The sequence below is a fragment of the Zeus faber genome (assembly GCF_960531495.2).
Source record: "Zeus faber genome assembly, chromosome: 12".
Taxonomy (NCBI): domain Eukaryota; kingdom Metazoa; phylum Chordata; class Actinopteri; order Zeiformes; family Zeidae; genus Zeus; species Zeus faber.
In genome coordinates this window covers 9302809-9320725 of record NC_137196.1, presented here as the reverse complement: position 1 = coordinate 9320725, position 17917 = coordinate 9302809, and the positions used below count along the sequence as shown (strand labels likewise).

Sequence of the window (17917 nt, the reverse complement as noted above, 5' to 3'; positions counted from 1 at the left end):
TCTGACCCGAATGCCGCCTCGTTTACCTCGGTGCTTCCTCCGTGGGCCCGCTCGTGGAACAGCGGCTCCATTCTTGTTGTTGTTGTTGTTGTTGTGAGAGTGTTCCCGCGTAGGATTTCCGCCGGCCAGATAAAAAGTCCCAAAGTTGTTCGTTTAGGGAAATTTTTTATAACCATGAGTGCATCGCGGTCGTATGAGTTAACTGTTGATGTTTTTTTGGCGGACATTATGATAAAAAAAGGAAAAAAAATACTAAAAAGGTAAGAGAGTAACCGGAGCGCGAGGAGAAAGTAGACTTGTAGAAAGTAGGGAAAGTAGGGAGATTTGTTTTTTTTTTTCTATCTTGCCAAGCTTTAACATGCTTGCAGCTCAGCTGTTAAACCAGTCTGTCTCCCCTGCTGTCAGTGCTGACAGCATCTCAAGAGTAGGAGCTCACCAAGGAATGAGAAAGAAGGACGGTGCAGGAGAGGGGTGGAGAGACGCGAGAGGTGTAATGAAACAGAGGTGGAGAGGGAACAAAATAAGCAACTGAAATAGGAGAGGTGGTAGAGAAAAGATAGGCGGGTGGGGAGAGAGTGAGTTATGATGTCGGTGGTTTTGACCGTTCCGGATTAATGAGAGAAGTGACTTGGCTCGGACACATCTCATCTGGCACCAATTAACAAAAAATCTGCAACCTTTTGTGTTAATATGAAGGTTTTAGAAAGTGAAGGATATGTTTCGGTTTTATGGGATATGATCCAAAAATTGATGGCCAAGTCCCATTTCAAAGGATGAGTAAAACTGGATTTTGTGTTCCTGGCAGGCTGGCTCTGCCAAAGCTGCGGGAAGCTGCTGCTTCTGAATTCAGCCCTGCACGGTTCTGACAATAAAGAGCGGCGGGGCGCGGGGCGGTCACTGTTAGCTCTTGCTTAACAGATGTACGCACGGAGCCCTTAGATCAGAATACTAATTTGGGCGATGCCTTGAATGACAAAGAAGAAATTATTCTAACATTGGAACCGCGCACCTTAAGACTATTGAAAGTCTACGCTACCTGGACTGTCACTCTGAGCAGTGAAAGTCTTTCTTTATAATTAACATTAGTTTGCCATTTGCCTCATTCATCCCCGCAATGTTGGGTGCTGCTATTGTAGTGTGGTGGCAGCTGCCTCTTTGTTTCTTCAGTCTAACCAAAATTACGCATACTGCCAGCACACTTTGGAAACGGGCCTTGGTTGATGTAAATTGCCAATGATTAAGGGATACCACTTAGTGAGGGAAATATGAGCTTGGAAATGGAGGGAATGAGAAAAGGAAGGGAGAGAAAGGGGCTGGATGGCGTTTCAGGAAAAAGAATGCTGTGAGACAGTGCCAATTGTTCAGGGATAAAAGGGAGAGAGGGACAAGAGAGAGAGAGAGAGAGAGAGAGAGAGAGAGAGAAAGATATAGAGGGGGGTGATGGAAGAGAGTCGAGGCATCAGATCTATAACGCTCAGCCAGACGGCCATCTTTAAATAGAGCTCGGTGGACAAATATGACCGTCTCCCTGGTGTGCCCCAAGGGGGAAGGAATCCGAGAGTAGATGGAGGTAGCGCGCCAGCCAAAGGACATTAAAATATTAACATGGTGACACAAGCTACGACCGGCTGGCAAGTTTTTACCTTGTATCTTTCGGATCTTTAGCAAATACACTTACTCACAAAGTCAAGATGGTGTCACAAAACTGGGGAATCCATCGCCATGGAATCATAAAGAAACACTTAGTTTAACACAATATTATCATATTCTGCTAACAGCCTGATTAATGTTGCATTGCAAGTCATGATTTGGGCTATAAAAAGGCCATATGGAATTATCTTTTAGGGAAACCATTAACCCCCTTGCATCTCTTAACCATGAATAATACATAATCCAATGATGCATTCAGACGTCATCAAAAGCTTCTTTACTGCCCATATGAAGGTCAGCAGTGCCCCTCCAGTCCGCTGCTTTTAGGGTTAGCCTCATATTACACCTATATCACAATCCCTCGCTTTCTCCCTCGCCCCATTACTACATTTTATTGCTTTGATAACTCTAAAAGATAATATAGAGCTCAACAGTGACTGTCCACTTTTAGAGCGGCTCAATTTCCAGAAATGAATTTCCCATTCATTCACTCACTTTCAGAAAATCCTTCTATGAAGAGTTTTAAGCATGGAACCAAGCCAACCAACTACGAGATGAATCGTGAACATAAAACATTTGATTAGAAGCAAAGAATTATTGGAAAACGGGAAAAAAGGGCAAAGGTACAAGTCAAGTCAAGTCACACTTTATTTATAAAGCGCATTTCATACTAGGGCAACACAATGCGCTTTACAATGGAATACAAAAAAGAAAGAAAGAACGTAGTTGTCAGCTGGTCGTTACAAAAGAATGCCCCTGAAACAACAGCAACAACAAAATCAACAGCGACAATAAAGATAACAAAAACAACAATAAAAGTGACTCCAACCACATTGGCAACAACAGCAACAGCAGCAGCAACAGAAAACAACAAGAGCAGCAACAATAGCAGCAGCAGCCACAGAAACAAACACACACGCAAAGACGTCACTGGAACCAGAAGTGGTAGCTCTCACCGGAACTGGAAAAGTCACTCAGGTTAGAGATGGTTAAGTTGAGGTATAAGGTTAGAAATGTTTACCAATACCAGCAGCAGACAATTGCAGCAACAAAAACAGCAGCAACAGCAGCAGCAACAGTAGCAGCAACAGCAACAGCAACAGTGAAGACGTCACCGCAACCAGAAGTGGTAGCTCTCAGCGGAAATCTCCTCATCTGTATTGAGTCAACAGCGTGTACCATCTCATCTCAACAGAGCAACGCACAGCAAAGACGTCACCGGAACCGGAAGTGGTAGCCCTCACCGGAAACGGAAATTTCAAATGTGTGCACCATCTCATTTTAATCTAGTCCTTTAATTAGCTCCCTAAATTACGGGTCAAGTTTTCATTCAGACCTCGGGAGGGAGATCCTTTTGACTCTCTCTCTGAAAACACACCCTTCTTATGATCCTCTCATTGTAATGTCACAACAGAAACAACAACAGCAACAGAAATAGCAGCAGCAGCCACAATACAACAACAAAAACAGCAGCAACATCAACTCCAGCAGCAACAACAACAAAAAACAACAGCAAAAAAGACAACAGCAACACACACGTGAAGACGTCACTGGAACCGGAAGTGGTAGCTCTGGAGAACCGGAGAAGTCACTCAGGTTAGAGACGGTTAAGTTGAGGTATAAGGTTAGAGATGTTTAAGTTAGGGTATAAGGTTAGAGATGTTTAATTTGAGCTATAAGGTAAGCGAGGGCTAAGTTAAGGTATAAGGTTAGCAGCAGCCACAACACCAGTAACTCAGACAGACAGGCAGACAGACAGACAGTGACAAGACTGTAACAGCCGAGACCAAACTGAACCCAACAGCATGACCACAGATACAAGCAAGTAGACCTAACAGTTCTTTAGTGGTTCTCAGACAGAAGACAGGGAAAAAGACAGGCGAGGAGGTCAACGCAGGAAAACAGTCTGTACAGTTAACAATCCCAAAGGGGCAGGCGAAGGGGTAAGTCCAGAATACAGAACACGGTCAGGACCAGGTAGAAAAGGACACTGGAAAGCTGTGTGGAAGATAGAGGACAATCAGACACCGCAAGAGCTAACAGGACCAGCATATACAGTCAGGCCTAGACAGACATGTTGTCACAATGCTATGATGTCACAGTGTTGACTAGGGGGGAAGTGGATTGGGAGGGGCAGAACTCTAGGGAAGACTGAATCTGAAATGGCAGGAGAAATAAACACCATAAGTGACAGAACAACACATGGCAACTCAAGTTGTGATACAAAACTGTATACATAATTATTTACGAGTGAAGGAACTACTTTCCACAAACCATTGTACATGATACCTTTCCAAGATTTCCAACCGAACAGTCTTCTCCTTAAATGTAACCTTTGTCATTATTGTAGTGTTTATACTGTTAATTATTATTATTTTACCTTTATTTTACCAGGAAGTCCCATTGAGATCATCCCATTGATCTATTTTACAAGAGAGACCTAGCCAAGGTATCAGCTGTACAAAATCACAACATATTCTAAATGCAACATAATCCAAAATCCACAATAAAACAGAAAAACAGCTATTTAAACATAGTGGCCTCTAAAGAAAAGCAACCAGATGCCTCCATCACCACAGTCTTTATGATGCCCTTAAATTCATCAATGGATATAAATGTGATTAGTTTTAGATCTTTTTGTAGAGTTTTCCATGCCCAAGGTGCATAGTAGGAAAATGCAGTTTTTCCCAGATCAGTCAAAAGCTGGGAACTACCAAAGCTGAGCCAGAGAAGGGTACAGAGGTAAGCTAGAAGATAACCCAGTATCGTTTTATAGATAAAAATAAAATATAATAATATATATAAATAAAATGTAATCATATATATGTATAAATATATTAATATACCAGCGCTATTGTCAGCGAGTGGCCAGTGATGTCCAACCCATCAGATCCTAAAGAATGCAATGGTGAGTAAGGGAATTTGCAATTGTAATGAAACGTAGAGATACATGGTACTGTGCAATGATCAAGGCTCCATAAAATAGAGTAGGCTGCATGCATATAAAATATGTCACCACAATCATTCACAGACAGAAAAGTAGCTTCCACAAGATTTTTCTTTGCATTTATTTGTAAAATAAAAGCCAGTCTTCACTTTGAGTCTACTAACTATTAGCAATATGTACATTAAATAAAAGCTTGATATATATATATTATATATATATATATATATATATATATATATATATATATATATATATATACATACGCTTGTTGTCTATCCATATCCCCAAGTACTTGTACGCGGGCACCCTTTCAATGGATTTACCATCGGACCTCAAAATGCAAAAATTATCAAGCAATTGTAAGTGAGCTTTTGAGAAGACCATGAACTTTTTTTTTATGAGGATTTAGAACCAATTTTAAACTCAGCAAAGCAATTTATAATTATTGAAATGCAGTCTGAAGCTCTTGCACTGCCTGTACTGTGGAGAGAGCCTGTGTATAGATGACTCTGCATTGGCATAGAAGTGTACTTTTGCTTGAAAGTCCTTACACATGTCATTTATAAAAATAGAGAACAAAATAGGTCCCAAATGGAACCCTGGTGGACACCTGCAGTTATCTGAAAATCAGATTTGTGGCCCTCTGCATGAACACACTGAGTTCGATCCACAAAATAATTTCTGAATTATTTAACAGGCAACATCTGATGACCAAAACCAGCATTCCTAAGTTTGTTCGGCAGCAACTTGTGGTCCACTGAATCAAAGCCTTAGATAGATCCACAAATAAGGCAGCAATTAGTCACAACCATAGCAGCAGTAATGGTACTGTGGCCAGTTCTAAAACCAAATTGAAACGGTTTAAAATGTTATTATCAACTAAAATTGATTTTAACCGTACACTGTGACTGTAATTTACCTGGGATTCAAGGATCTTAGCCAGGACTAAGATTTTGGAAATCGAACGGTAGTTGTGGAACTCTGAGGGGTCTCCACTTTTTAGTAATCAGAGAACTTAGGCAGCTTTCCAATTTTTGGTGTTGAGTAGGACAGAAGACTCAAATTAAAAACGAGTAATGGGCTCAACAAAAATATCTGCCAACACCTTCAAGAGATGAGGATCCAGATTGTCTGCACCCTGCAGACTTTTTATGGTCAATTTATTTTAGAGCTTTACAAACTTTAGCAACTGAAATGGTTTTAAAATCAAACATATCCAAATTTCCATCAGTTGCAGTAGTGGCAGAACGTGGGGCAGATGTATTTACATTTGAGCTGTCAAATACAGGCCCAGCATGGATAAAGTGGAGTGAGTGAAGGGAGGGAGGCTTGAAGCAACATGTGTACCTAACAAGGATTTAATTAATTTCCAGAATTCTGAGGCGTTCTCTGTAACTGACTCGTTCGGACTAAAAAACTCGGATCTGGATTTTCTGATCATTAAGATGCACTTATTACTTAGGATTCCAAACGTCGTCCAATCAGCAGGAAAGTTTGAAAATCTAGCTTGGGCCCAAGAGTTAATTATTAAGCGAATTAGCTCTGAAAGACTGTCTGAGAACCAGGGATTTTCCCTACCGCTGATCCCAAACTTCTTAATGGGAACATGTTTATTAGAGATAGACAGGAAAATTGAATGAAAATATTCCCATGCCAGTTCAATATCCGGAATCAGCTCTGCTAAGATCACTGCAGTACAAATCATGCTCTTCAAAGCTTTTAAAATATGTTTCAAAAACGAAAAATAGTTTTACCTTGTGGATTTTTGTATCTCTCACACAAGCAATTGCACAATGATCACTGACAACATTGCAAAATATGCCAGTTGAGTTGTATTTATGAGATTATGATTATGAGTATTCGTTATAATTAAATCAAGTACGGTAGATTTATTTTGTGCTTTAGGATTTGGCCTTGTTGTTAATGAGTTGCACAAGATTCAAGGAGTCCCACAGTCCCTGAAAGAGGTCCCTGAAAGCCAGTCCCAATTTAGATTATCCATTAGGGTGAATTCAGAGTCATTTCATTCATGTAAAATATCTGAAATAGATTTGAAAGGCCCACAGGGGTCTCATGTATGTATTAAAATGTTAAATATGTGGGTTTAAATTGAGTTCTGACGAGCACACAAAAAAAGCGCGATACTGGGTTCACTTTTTCTCTGAATGGTCTAAGGTTGGGCGAGAATAGAGATATAGAATCATACCTGTCTGGTATTTAATACAGACCAAAAAAGAAAGAAAAGATTGCGTAAAATTGATAGGTATGTGTCGTCAAAATTAAAAATGGATAGCAAACAAGGTAAAAAAATAAAAATAAGAAAGAACTGAGACCCCCTAACTAATGTTTTGTCAATGAGGTTGAGTTGGATTGAGGTGACGTGGCAGCAATCGGAGGGCAGGTTGTGGAATTTGGGCAGTGAGGTATGCACTGTGCATGGGAGGGTGGATGCACCTGTAAGGAATTTTGTGCCGTGTGCACGGTGCGGGGCCTAGGAGGGGGCACATTGTACAAATTTCGCCTAGGACTCCAAAAAGGCTCGAGCTGGCCATGGACTTATGGCTTCTACAGGAGCATATACCACCATTTCACACTCTCATAAATCATGGTAAGTCTACCTTGGATGGTTACAACATTATGGCTGATAATCAAGTTCAAGTTCAAGACATTCAGAATATGAATGGTATTTTCACTTCCGGAAACTCACTGTTGAGCTCTATGAGACCTTCCATTGCTGATGAGTAACCAGTGTTGCTCCTACTTGACATATACGTCGAGGTTTTCCTAAAAAACAGAACAAGTTATTGAATTCATTGATATTTGTTTAAGGTAGCGGACTCTGGGAGAGAGAGCTAGCATGACGTGTTAAACAGAGGGAACATTGTAGAGCGTGTGTGTGTGTGTGTGTGTGTGTGTGTGTGTGTGTTCCTCATGATCATTAAGGCACTAAACAATGGCAAGGCTTGGGGATTGGGGCACAAACAAAAATAATAAGAAACTACTGCTTCTATTGCTAAGAAGAGGAAGAAGAAGAAGAATATTTGTATCACCATCAATATTATTATTACAATTACAATAATAATAATATTATATATAATTTAGCTGTAATATTATCATCATTATTATTATTATTAGGGTTAATAATAAGAACCGAAAATTCTCGGAATTTTGAAGCCTCAAACTATCTAGAAAACCAACTTCGGCATAACACACAAACATGGTTATGTCTTTTTTTGAACCGCACTGTCACAAACAGCTCATGGTTGAAGTTTCATACAAATTGATCCACACACGGATCAGATATTAGCGAAAAACCGACCAAAAATTGAGCGATATTAAGACCGACGTGCCAGTACGCCAGTCCAAAATATGTCCGACCCGGCTAAAACTATCTGGAACATACTTTCGCGTTAGCTAGAAACACAGTTAGGTTGTCGATCAACTTTGACCCGAAATATTCAGTCATCTTGTTCGAAATTGAACAAGATGAGATTTACAGTACAGCTTTATGACGTCATATTAATGTACAAATTCCGCTTGAGAATGTCCAGTGTGCGGCGTGGAATGGGTGACTTTGTAGCCTTTAGAAATGACCAAACTTATCAATTTACATGTATATTTATAAAGCTTCTTACCTGGTAGATGTCAGTAGAACGGTTTGATTGATATTTTAAATCGTTGGCCCACATTACTCTGCCGGATTCATGAAAAAAAGAATAATCCTTGAAATGTCATCTGAGCGTCCCTCGAAAACACTGTATTGCGCGACTCAATGATGAGTTCAAAATACAAGGTGCCGTCGGACATGTAGAAGAAGTGCAATGGAAGTTACCCACAGAAATATCGCAATGTTTGTCCTATTTCATGGAAACGGAACTTACTGAAAAAGTAATCCATTAAAAAACTGACTGGAACTTTACTAAAGAAATACATCAATTAGACTGCTATCGTAAATTGACGTAAATACATAATTCAGTCATAACTGATGTATACGACACACAACATGTACTGTCACAGAAACTCCAGATGTATTTCAATGCAGCAAGGTAAGTAACAACAATTACAGCGTATAATTTCAAATAAAAGATGCAATGCTTTTCTTGGTTATAATTGTCATGTATAAATGTTTGTATTAACAAACTATAATGAAATGCTAGACAGTGTTTGTGATCTTGAGTAATTATTCCATACTATTTCAAATTGCAAATTAATGTTAAAGTTGCATAAATGTTATCTGCATTACAACATAGACAAACAATCTAAAAAACTGAAAATCTAAGACAATAAAGACGCCATTGTCCAAAAATCCAATTGTCAAGGTCAGTCACAATATAAAAAAAAAAAAAGTGCTGAAGAAACGTGATGAGCAACCAGCCTGCATGAAAATCGTGCAGCATTTCAGAGAACCCAGGAATCTGGAAACTGCACCCTGTGTATTGCTGCCTGCAGCTATATTTATTATTCTTATTATTATCATAACTATGCTTAATTAAAAACAAACTATTATGTTCAGTGAATCTAAATTAAGTTGAATTTTTGCTCTGCAATATGCTACATTCTCACATTGACGACAGGTGATCTATACTACTTCTCTTCTACACTTCTCAGTTTCTCCCCCATTTCCATTCTCTTTTATTAATCTATTGGTATTTATCAGTTATTTTAACCAAGCACATTACCTTGTGCTCTGCAGCTGCGGCGGTGGGAGTTGTATTGTGTTGCAGGTTGGATTCTTGATGTGCCAGCCAGCTATCTGATGACTTGCTTCCGTGTCTTCAGACGCAGATTAAACTTTGTAATAATGTAACTCAGGAACGCAGCTGACTAGACTTTACTCTCAATCGCGGGCATTTCACTTGGATGTGACCGCCCCGCCGGGCTCTGTATTCCCGTCCTCCTTAAGAGGTTTAACATTGAAATTGGAGGTACCAAAAAAAAAAAAATGTTGTCCGCATAACATACAGTATTTGTTTTGTAGAGTCAACACCACAAAAACTTTTCAAGTACTTCAATCAAATGGTTTATCCTCTGTTCGTTTTCTGCGCTGCAAGAAAACTCCAGCGAATTCTACTCACATATCTACAGAATTCACGTAAAAAATCCTGGAATGAGGTTTAGCAAGAGTCGCGGATTACAGTGTCATACAAATCTCTTCATAACTTTAATCCTAATCCTATCACGTACGCTAGAGAATGAAACCGTTCGGTTGATGAAATTAAAAGGAAAGAAAAGAAAAAAGACTAACACGCCTTTTCAACTCATGTACATGGCGACTGGATGTGTGTCGCCACCAGGGTGGAACAAGCGGGTGGATTACGAGCCCGGGACCGGGAGCAAGCAGCTGTTTCCCAAGATGCACCTGGAGACGTGCGGCGGGCCCCTGTCGGGCGTGAGGGCCATGGTGGAGCTGCAAACCAATCACATCGGGAAGGGCTGCGACCGGGAGACCTACTCCGAAAAGTCCCTGCAGAAACTCTGCGGTGAGAGAGAGAGAGAGAGAGAGAGAGCGAGAGAAAGAGTACCAAAACTAATAAAAGGCAGGAGAAAGAAAGCAATCAATGACAGAGGAGAGAGAGCAAGAAAATTAACAAAGAAAGCAAAGAGTGGCAAGAGGAAGGAAAGACAAGGCACATTTTAATTTAAAGTAGAAATTACTTTTTGGTGTTTTAACCTCTGCGACACATTAACTTGTCCATTTTCTGTGTTGAGTTCCACTTCTAATTTTATGGTGTGCTACCTTTGCAAACCCCGCGTGCGCTTATTATTGCTTTTCTGCACAGGATTCATGTGCTTCCATTGGTAGCCATCTTTCCCTCAGTCAACTTAACTTTCTCAAAAGGAGTTAGCACACATGTGATAAGCCTCCACAAAAATGTTATCATGAATAGGAATTGTGGTTGAGGTGAAGACACTGTTTGAACATAACTTCCACCATTAGCTTTAGCCTAGCATAAATTGAAACTCATACAGTGTCTTTGTTTTTTTTAGCCGGTGGACTTGTGATATATTAGATATTGCAACATGAAATTAATCTAATTGGGTAATATCTCAGACATTATTTAGTCAATTCCTTAGCTTTTTGGTGAATTTGGCTATATCGTTCATAAGAAGATTTTCAGTGCTTTTCCATAATTATAAAGTAGGCGGACTATCTATCCAGGCAGACATTATGTTCTTGAGGCAAATTTGTTCAGCATGAGAAATTACACCAAGTTTCAGGTCTTCAGGTCGTCATTATTCCGAAACCCCAATAGTCTGAAAAAAGTCGGGTCAGAGATAGTTACGTTTTGGTATAATGTTAGAGATGGTTAAGTATTGGAATAAGCAAGATGATTAAGTTTATTGTTAGGGTTAGGGTGTCGTGCATGACCAGTACATTTTCCGGACTATTGTGTTTTCGGAATACTGGCCTGGCATGGCATTGGAATTATGTTTTCAAGTTTGACTGCTTATTATAGCTCCGCCTGTGGCCAAATTCGAACCAAACATTTTTGGACCCAAGTAATAAAAAGACTCGCCAGTCCAGGCCTGAGATATAACCGTTTAGCCGGTGGAATAATACAAATAATTAAATCTGCAGGCTCAGTGGGTTCCCAGTCAGGCTGTGAATTAGAGAAAAAAGTTAATTATTCTCCTCAATGCCACCGCCTAATTGTTTTCCTCTCTTTTTCCGGTCGGCCCGTGCAGGTGCAGCGTCGGGCAGCACCGACCTCCTCCCGACCCCGAGCCCGTCCACCAACTGGACAGCGTCTCTGCTGACGGACAGCGGGCGGGACAGCGACCTCATCTACCGCTTCGACGGCCGCCAGGCGGCCAACGTCCCGGACCGCGTGGTGCCACAGAACCTGACGGACCAGTTCACCGTGGCCACGTGGATGAAGCACGGGCCAAGTCCGGGGCTCCGGGGGGAGAAGGAGACGCTGCTCTGTAACTCCGACAAGACCGGTGAGGAGGAGAAAGATGTAGTTATCAGTCAAAATGATCATTTTATTTTTTATTATTCCATCAAATGAAATGATAAGACAGAGGTGAAAACACCAGCAGTGGAAAAGTACTCCGACATTCTACTGAAGTAAAAGTATGCAAGTGTGTATTAGTGGTGGGCACATTTACAAGGATATGGACCGAGTAAATCATTGATGAGCAATCCCAAATCAGCAGTGTGATAGATCCAACCCCTGATTTATTTATTCATTTTTACTTCTGGCCTGATTGTTTTTATTTTTTACACGGAAATAAAGTTAAGGTAATGAAAATTGAAATCAAAACAATTTTTTTTTATCTCAAAAGTTCACATTCGCAGAATTTTCAAAATATAAATATGAAGAACAATAAAAACCTAAATAAATAAATAAATGACTTCAATGTTGTCAAATTGCACATAACCCACATTATAAGGCCAATTCCCATCAACATAAAGCTCTGATTAATTCAAAGCATAAAAATGATTTATTATTGGCATATAATTAGGAAATATTTCCACCTCTCTCTCTCTCTCTCTCTCTCTCTCTCTCTCTCTCTCTCTGGATACACCCCTACTTACCACTGTCTTGCTTTCATTTTTACTCATCCTCTTTTTTCACTCGCAGATGGATTACTCCACTTCATTTTCCTTCATTGACTTTCTGGTCAAACTTCGAGAATGTTACAGGAATCCATAATGCAAGTTCATGGGGCCCCTTAGGGAGGTTCCCGACTGAAATGTCGTTGAAAATCGTCCATTGTTTGTTTAAGGGGGTGAGGGTGGCGGTCACTGCGGTTGCCACATTTTGAGACATTGCTATGGGAGTAAAATTTGCCAACCCTCGGGGGCCCCCTAATGGCATGCGGCCCCAAGCAGTTGCCTGCCTTGCCTGTTCACAAGCTGCACGTCTGACTTCATTGCTTTGTTACCTTGCCCTTGTTGATGGAAGATTGGCCCCCGAAAAAGTAAGCTGTGCTCTCTATTCACCCGAATGTCAAATCTACTGTGAGGTTTGTCCGCCTAATGGCTTAGAGAGCCTGGCCGAGCCGTTCCATCTCAAGTAATGATTTTTTTTCCCCCCCAAACAATGAAAGATTCAGTACACGGGTTCAAGCAAATTGACTGTGGTTATTGTGGCGTTTATGTTGTCGCATGCAAGTGTGCAAGTTTTGAGGGGAAAAAGCTGAAGACAGGCGCTGAATAATAATTTCAATACCGTTCTTTTGGACTCACTGTGCAAGCATTTTTATTCAAAAGAGCTGTTTGGATTAATTCTGTAGTCGCTTTTTGATCTTTTCGGGACTCACTGGCTGAGGTGCCACTGTACCACCTAAACTGCCGTATGTTATGCTAATGACGGGCTATGACCAACCTATTTACTGTTATCGATGTGAAATTGGACACATCTGCATTCATCTCCTAAAGTCTTTCTTTATAGCTGGTTGTTCTCAAGATGTCACAGCTAGGTAGTGTAAGCTTTTGCATGTAGGATGAAACGAGGGATGTGGTTGCCTGTGGCGGTGCCTATCAACTGACAGTGGTCACTATTCAGTATTAACTGACCCCTTATTGCTGCTATTGACCAATCAGAATCGAGGATTTTATAATGCAGTGTAACAATTCTAAGGAGTATATACTTCCAAACCTGGTGATAACACAATTGGCGCTTTGCTTCTTTACATCCATAACTCAAAATGTTTTTGTTTTTTTTCGTGTTTTGTGTTGTTTTCTACTGTTGTGTTTCGGTCTCCTCAATGTCTTGCCCATTTTTACACTCTAATATAGAACTCAGCAGAATCAGTGGCCTGACATTTTATAAATGACACCGATCTATAATAATAAAGGAGTGTTTCTGTAGCATCTCCTCACTATATGTATTTCCAGAAAGTATGATAGATAAAAGTGCGGACTAGATTGTTCAGAAGATTCTGGATAGCGAGTAAGGAGGCGTTATTACAGTGATGACAACATTCAAGGATGACTCAGGAGACTGTAATTGTCAGGAAAAGATATCTTGTATTAGAACAAAAGAACAGTATGGCCATTTAAATTTCAACCTTATTTCACTTCACAAAGTGCCTGAGTTTATGGTTGTTCTCAAGCCAGAGGATTTATATTCTACAGTTAAGTGCACTTTTTTTACTAAGTTGGATCTACTTTCTTTACAGGATAAATATCAGGATATATTCATTTTCTTTATGAAGTTATTTACCTTTATCACAAATAAATCACCAATATCACCTTTAACAGATCAACCAACCAACCATAATTTAAACCTGTAAAAAACACCAAACCACCAAAACCACAGCACTGTGCAACAGGTACAAGTCTGACCCCTTCACTACACACAATTTATCTTCAGTTCTTGATCTTCACTTTTCTGTTACCAGCAGAGGGAAAGTTTAAGTATCCCAAGACCAAGTCAAAGTCATTAGGGAAGGGATATGCTGGGCAAAGTGTTTTTTTTGTGAACTGCGGGATATGATTTGGTGGAGTGAGTCTCTGCTGCGGTTTATCCGACCGCACGGGCGGGAATATGATGATTGTTGCTGAGTGGGATCCTCAGATCCTGAGGCTCCAAGCTCATCAGTTGGAATAGCTCACCATCAAGTTCAAGCATTAGTTTCTTCACTCACTTCGTCGTAGTCAGACAACCTGGCCCGTTCAGGCAAATAAGGCCGGAACTGTCTTTTAACAACCATTAACTTCTCCTGCATAAATTCTAAATACAAAAGTACAATAATAAACTTCAATTAAATATTATGAATATTAAACACTGTTATTTTTCCACTTGGAAGTACATTCATACTGTACCATTACTATAAACAGAAGTTACATTACGTTCATACTGTCCCTTTAATGTGACAGAACTTACATATGAGATGAAATGTAAATACTGTAAACCTTCAGTGAAGTGAAATAACAATTCCCAGTACTGTGTTCAGCTCCACTCTGCATATTTAGCAGTTGTTGCTTAACAAGACACCAAACACACTGAGCGGCTTTCAACGTATTCAAAACTCTATAAACACTACAAAATTATTAGGACCCTTACGGCCGTCTGATTAACAACAGCTCATTCAATGAACATGTAAGGGTAACATACAAAAGACCACGGGAATTAACAGTTAACATGAGATGCTAAATTACAAATTTTTCCATTACCAATCAGTGGCATAGCATCATGTTAACCCCGACATTAGCGGCTCCCGCTGTGACTCACCAGTTCGGCATTCAGAGTTTTGATTCAACGGGTTTTCAGCGACTTGGTGGACATCTTCAAGTCAGCAACAAAGCACCACCCGTTACACCTCAAGTTCGGAAGTTTTTAGATTAAATGCAGCTGTTAAACCAAACTTTTCTTGTACTGCCGTGCAGCAGCTCTCCTCCCTGCAGTAGCACCATCATCTGACTGATGTGAACCTGCTGCTGCATTCACCACAGATGCCACTGATCGGCCAGCGCAAGATCTCAACCACGGGAGCTTATATCCTCAAATTGTTTACATTTTCGTTCATTCATTACAATGCATTAGTGACCTGGGTTATATTTCCTTTTATGGCCTAGTTTGACAATAAGCTTTTCGAGTAAAAATCTCTGCTGATGTTTTGACATCGGCAAACAAACATTTCTACATGTATTGCTGTTATTCAGAACAGTGGTTTATATGCAAATTTTCCGCTGTGCATGTAGTCTTCAACTTGATTACATTGCTGCGAGGGCATTTTTTCTGCTGATGTCTTCCTTACATCAAAGAAGTGCTAACATTAAAATATAAAGGACAACCTATCTTTAGGATTTCCATTATATAGCTTATAATGAAAGATCTGTCTTTTACTGTTTCTTTCTTCCCCCAGGGATTATTTATTGCCTGACAAACAGCTCTTTTCAATGCAGGAAAGAATATATTAAAAATAAATCTTCATTTGTGTAAGTTGCCAAATAATATTTGGACAGTCTTGTTTGAAAATTAAACCAGCAAGCTAGACGAGGATTAGTGCACAAATCAAGAATATAATTAATGAACACATTTTAGCACAGGGGAGAGAAAGCAGCTGGAAAAGAAACCCAATGATTCCGCACGGCTCGCTGGATAAGTTCAGAATCGCTGTACCCTCAACGGTAAGAACGGGCGGTTCATTCACGCGGTAAAACCAATAGTCGATACGCAAACAAAAAAAAGTCTCAGTTCTCCACCGATCCTCCAGGGTTTCCCGCCATAATACTCAATTGACCAAAAGTAAACGCAGCAAAATTAACCAAATCAAAAGAGGAAAAGAGGGCTTCTTCCTTATTTAGGCATCAAATTGGATATCGAACAGCAAAGTACCTCCAATGTACCAAATATCTCCCATGTACTATTGTTGTACTTTCTTCAAACTTGAGTATGACCAAGGTCCTACTCCTAGGCCCTCTCTTGGCCAAAGGCTGACACCTTGTTAAGGCTTGTTCTTCGTGATCCTGTTTGAATCCTTTCTGGAGCTTCACCCTTCTACCCCTAAAATAAAGCATTAGCTATCACTAGAGCTTTTTTATGTGAAATGTTAATGCAATAAGGATTAAAAGGCCAAAAATAACCTACAACATGTTCCCGTTGATCTGCTAGTAAGTTCTTAAAGGAGGTGCAAAAGGAGTAAATCAGTGTTGAGTGCAGTCTAGGATGTGATCAGGTGGACCTCAGTAATTAGATGTTGCTTCATTGATCCCGTGGGGAAAAAAATATATATTTTTTTTTCACAGATGTAGGTAATGAAAAAGCTGTGATTCGCATCAATGACTCACTGTATGCTACAGAATATACAGTACAACATATATATATATACAGTATGTATATATATGTACATTTGGAGTTGATTTTATAATTTTTCAATATATATATACTTATATGTTTAATGTCATTACTATAACATTATTCAGTGTTTCATCTTGCTGTTGCAGAGATGAATCGCCACCATTACTCCTTGTACGTCCACAACTGTCGCCTGGTCTTCCTGCTCCGAAGGGACTTCACCCAAGTGGACACCTTCCGGCCTGCCGAGTTCCACTGGAAACTTGAGCAGGTGAGGGACGTGTGTGTGTGTGTGTGTGTGTGTGTGTGTGTGTGTGTGTGTGTGTGTGTGTGTGTGTGTGTGTGTGTGTGTGTGTGTGTGTGTGTGTGTGTGTGTGTGTGTGTGTGTGTGTGTGTGTCCATCTACTGAACCGCACCATGGGAGAGTGGAATCATTTTAATACTGCAATAAAATCGCCAGACAAGTCAGGGAAGAACATTTGCCGTTGGCAACGATGTGCAATATTTCTTTGTGTATGCAGTGGGTGTCATGATGCGGAAGGCTAAGTGTGTGTGTGTGTGTGTGTGTGTGTGTGTGTGTGTGTGTGTGTGTGTGTGTGTCTGTGTGTCTGTGTGTTTGTGTGTGTGTGTGTGTGCTAAAGCGTATCCCAGTTCTTCTCTGCGGCAGGTGAAAGGCTATTATTATTATTTGTGCAGGAAAGGGGGAGGCCCTACATTCTGATTACCTGAGACCCTCCGGTGTTCATTTCTCTTCACAGCGGAGGATAAGAGGGTGCCGCTTTCAAGCACACAGATCGGCACACACAAATACACACACACACACACACACACACACACACACACACACACACACACACACACACACACACACACACACACACACAAGTTATACACAAGTACACACCTGTTACACGCAGACCATTCCAAAGTGGAAAGTCTATTTGGATGAATAGCTCCCCAATTTGTCATACTTCTCCAAAGTCAGTGAGCTAAATTGCGGTTATTATTTCAGTCCAGTATGTTGCCGCCGTACATACTCTGCACAGAAACGAGTCATGAAATTGCCACAGCCCAAAAAAAAATGAAATTATTATGCTGGGACGGGGCTTTTTTATCCCAGGAACTACGTATCCCGCCAAGGTACAAACATGTAAATTACCCTCTCGATACTTCCCTTTCAGCTCCGTCAGAAGAATACGGGAGATGGGATTTGGACTTGTGTATGTGTTTGGTGTTGAAGTCCTTGCTGCTCCCTTTGAGGTGTTTGGCTGTGTGACGGTTTTAAGTTTAAAAAGGAGAAAGAAAATCATTGGTTTTGAAGCAGATGCACCTTTGTTCTCAAAGGTCTCATGCAGAGACTTTCCCAGACTCATGCTTGGACTCTCTCAAGCCCTTGACACACCATTTTGTGTGGATTTGGCCGTCTTTAGGCAACATGTTGTTGTACTGGAAAAATTCAGATTCTCCTGGACTTGACCCTCCTCAATCCTGGACTCTGGGCTCTCCGGTTTCTGTATCTGAACCGGCACCATTGCGGTCGTCCCACGTTGTGCAACACCAAAACTTT

At 40.5% G+C, this 17917-nt stretch overlaps 1 protein-coding gene across 1 annotated transcript in view; it reads left to right on the top strand.

The window, feature by feature from the left end:
* LOC307238325 (calsyntenin-2-like) overlaps positions 1–17917 on the top strand; it is a gene marked incomplete at both ends in the record, with an annotated part of 139051 nt that overhangs the window by 84473 nt on the left and 36661 nt on the right. Inside the window, 3 exons of the mRNA XM_080011257.1 lie at positions 9892–10077; positions 11285–11542; positions 16500–16621. Of these exons, the coding sequence (XP_079867383.1) occupies positions 9892–10077; positions 11285–11542; positions 16500–16621 (566 nt within the window). The remainder of the gene's footprint in view (positions 1–9891; positions 10078–11284; positions 11543–16499; positions 16622–17917) is intronic.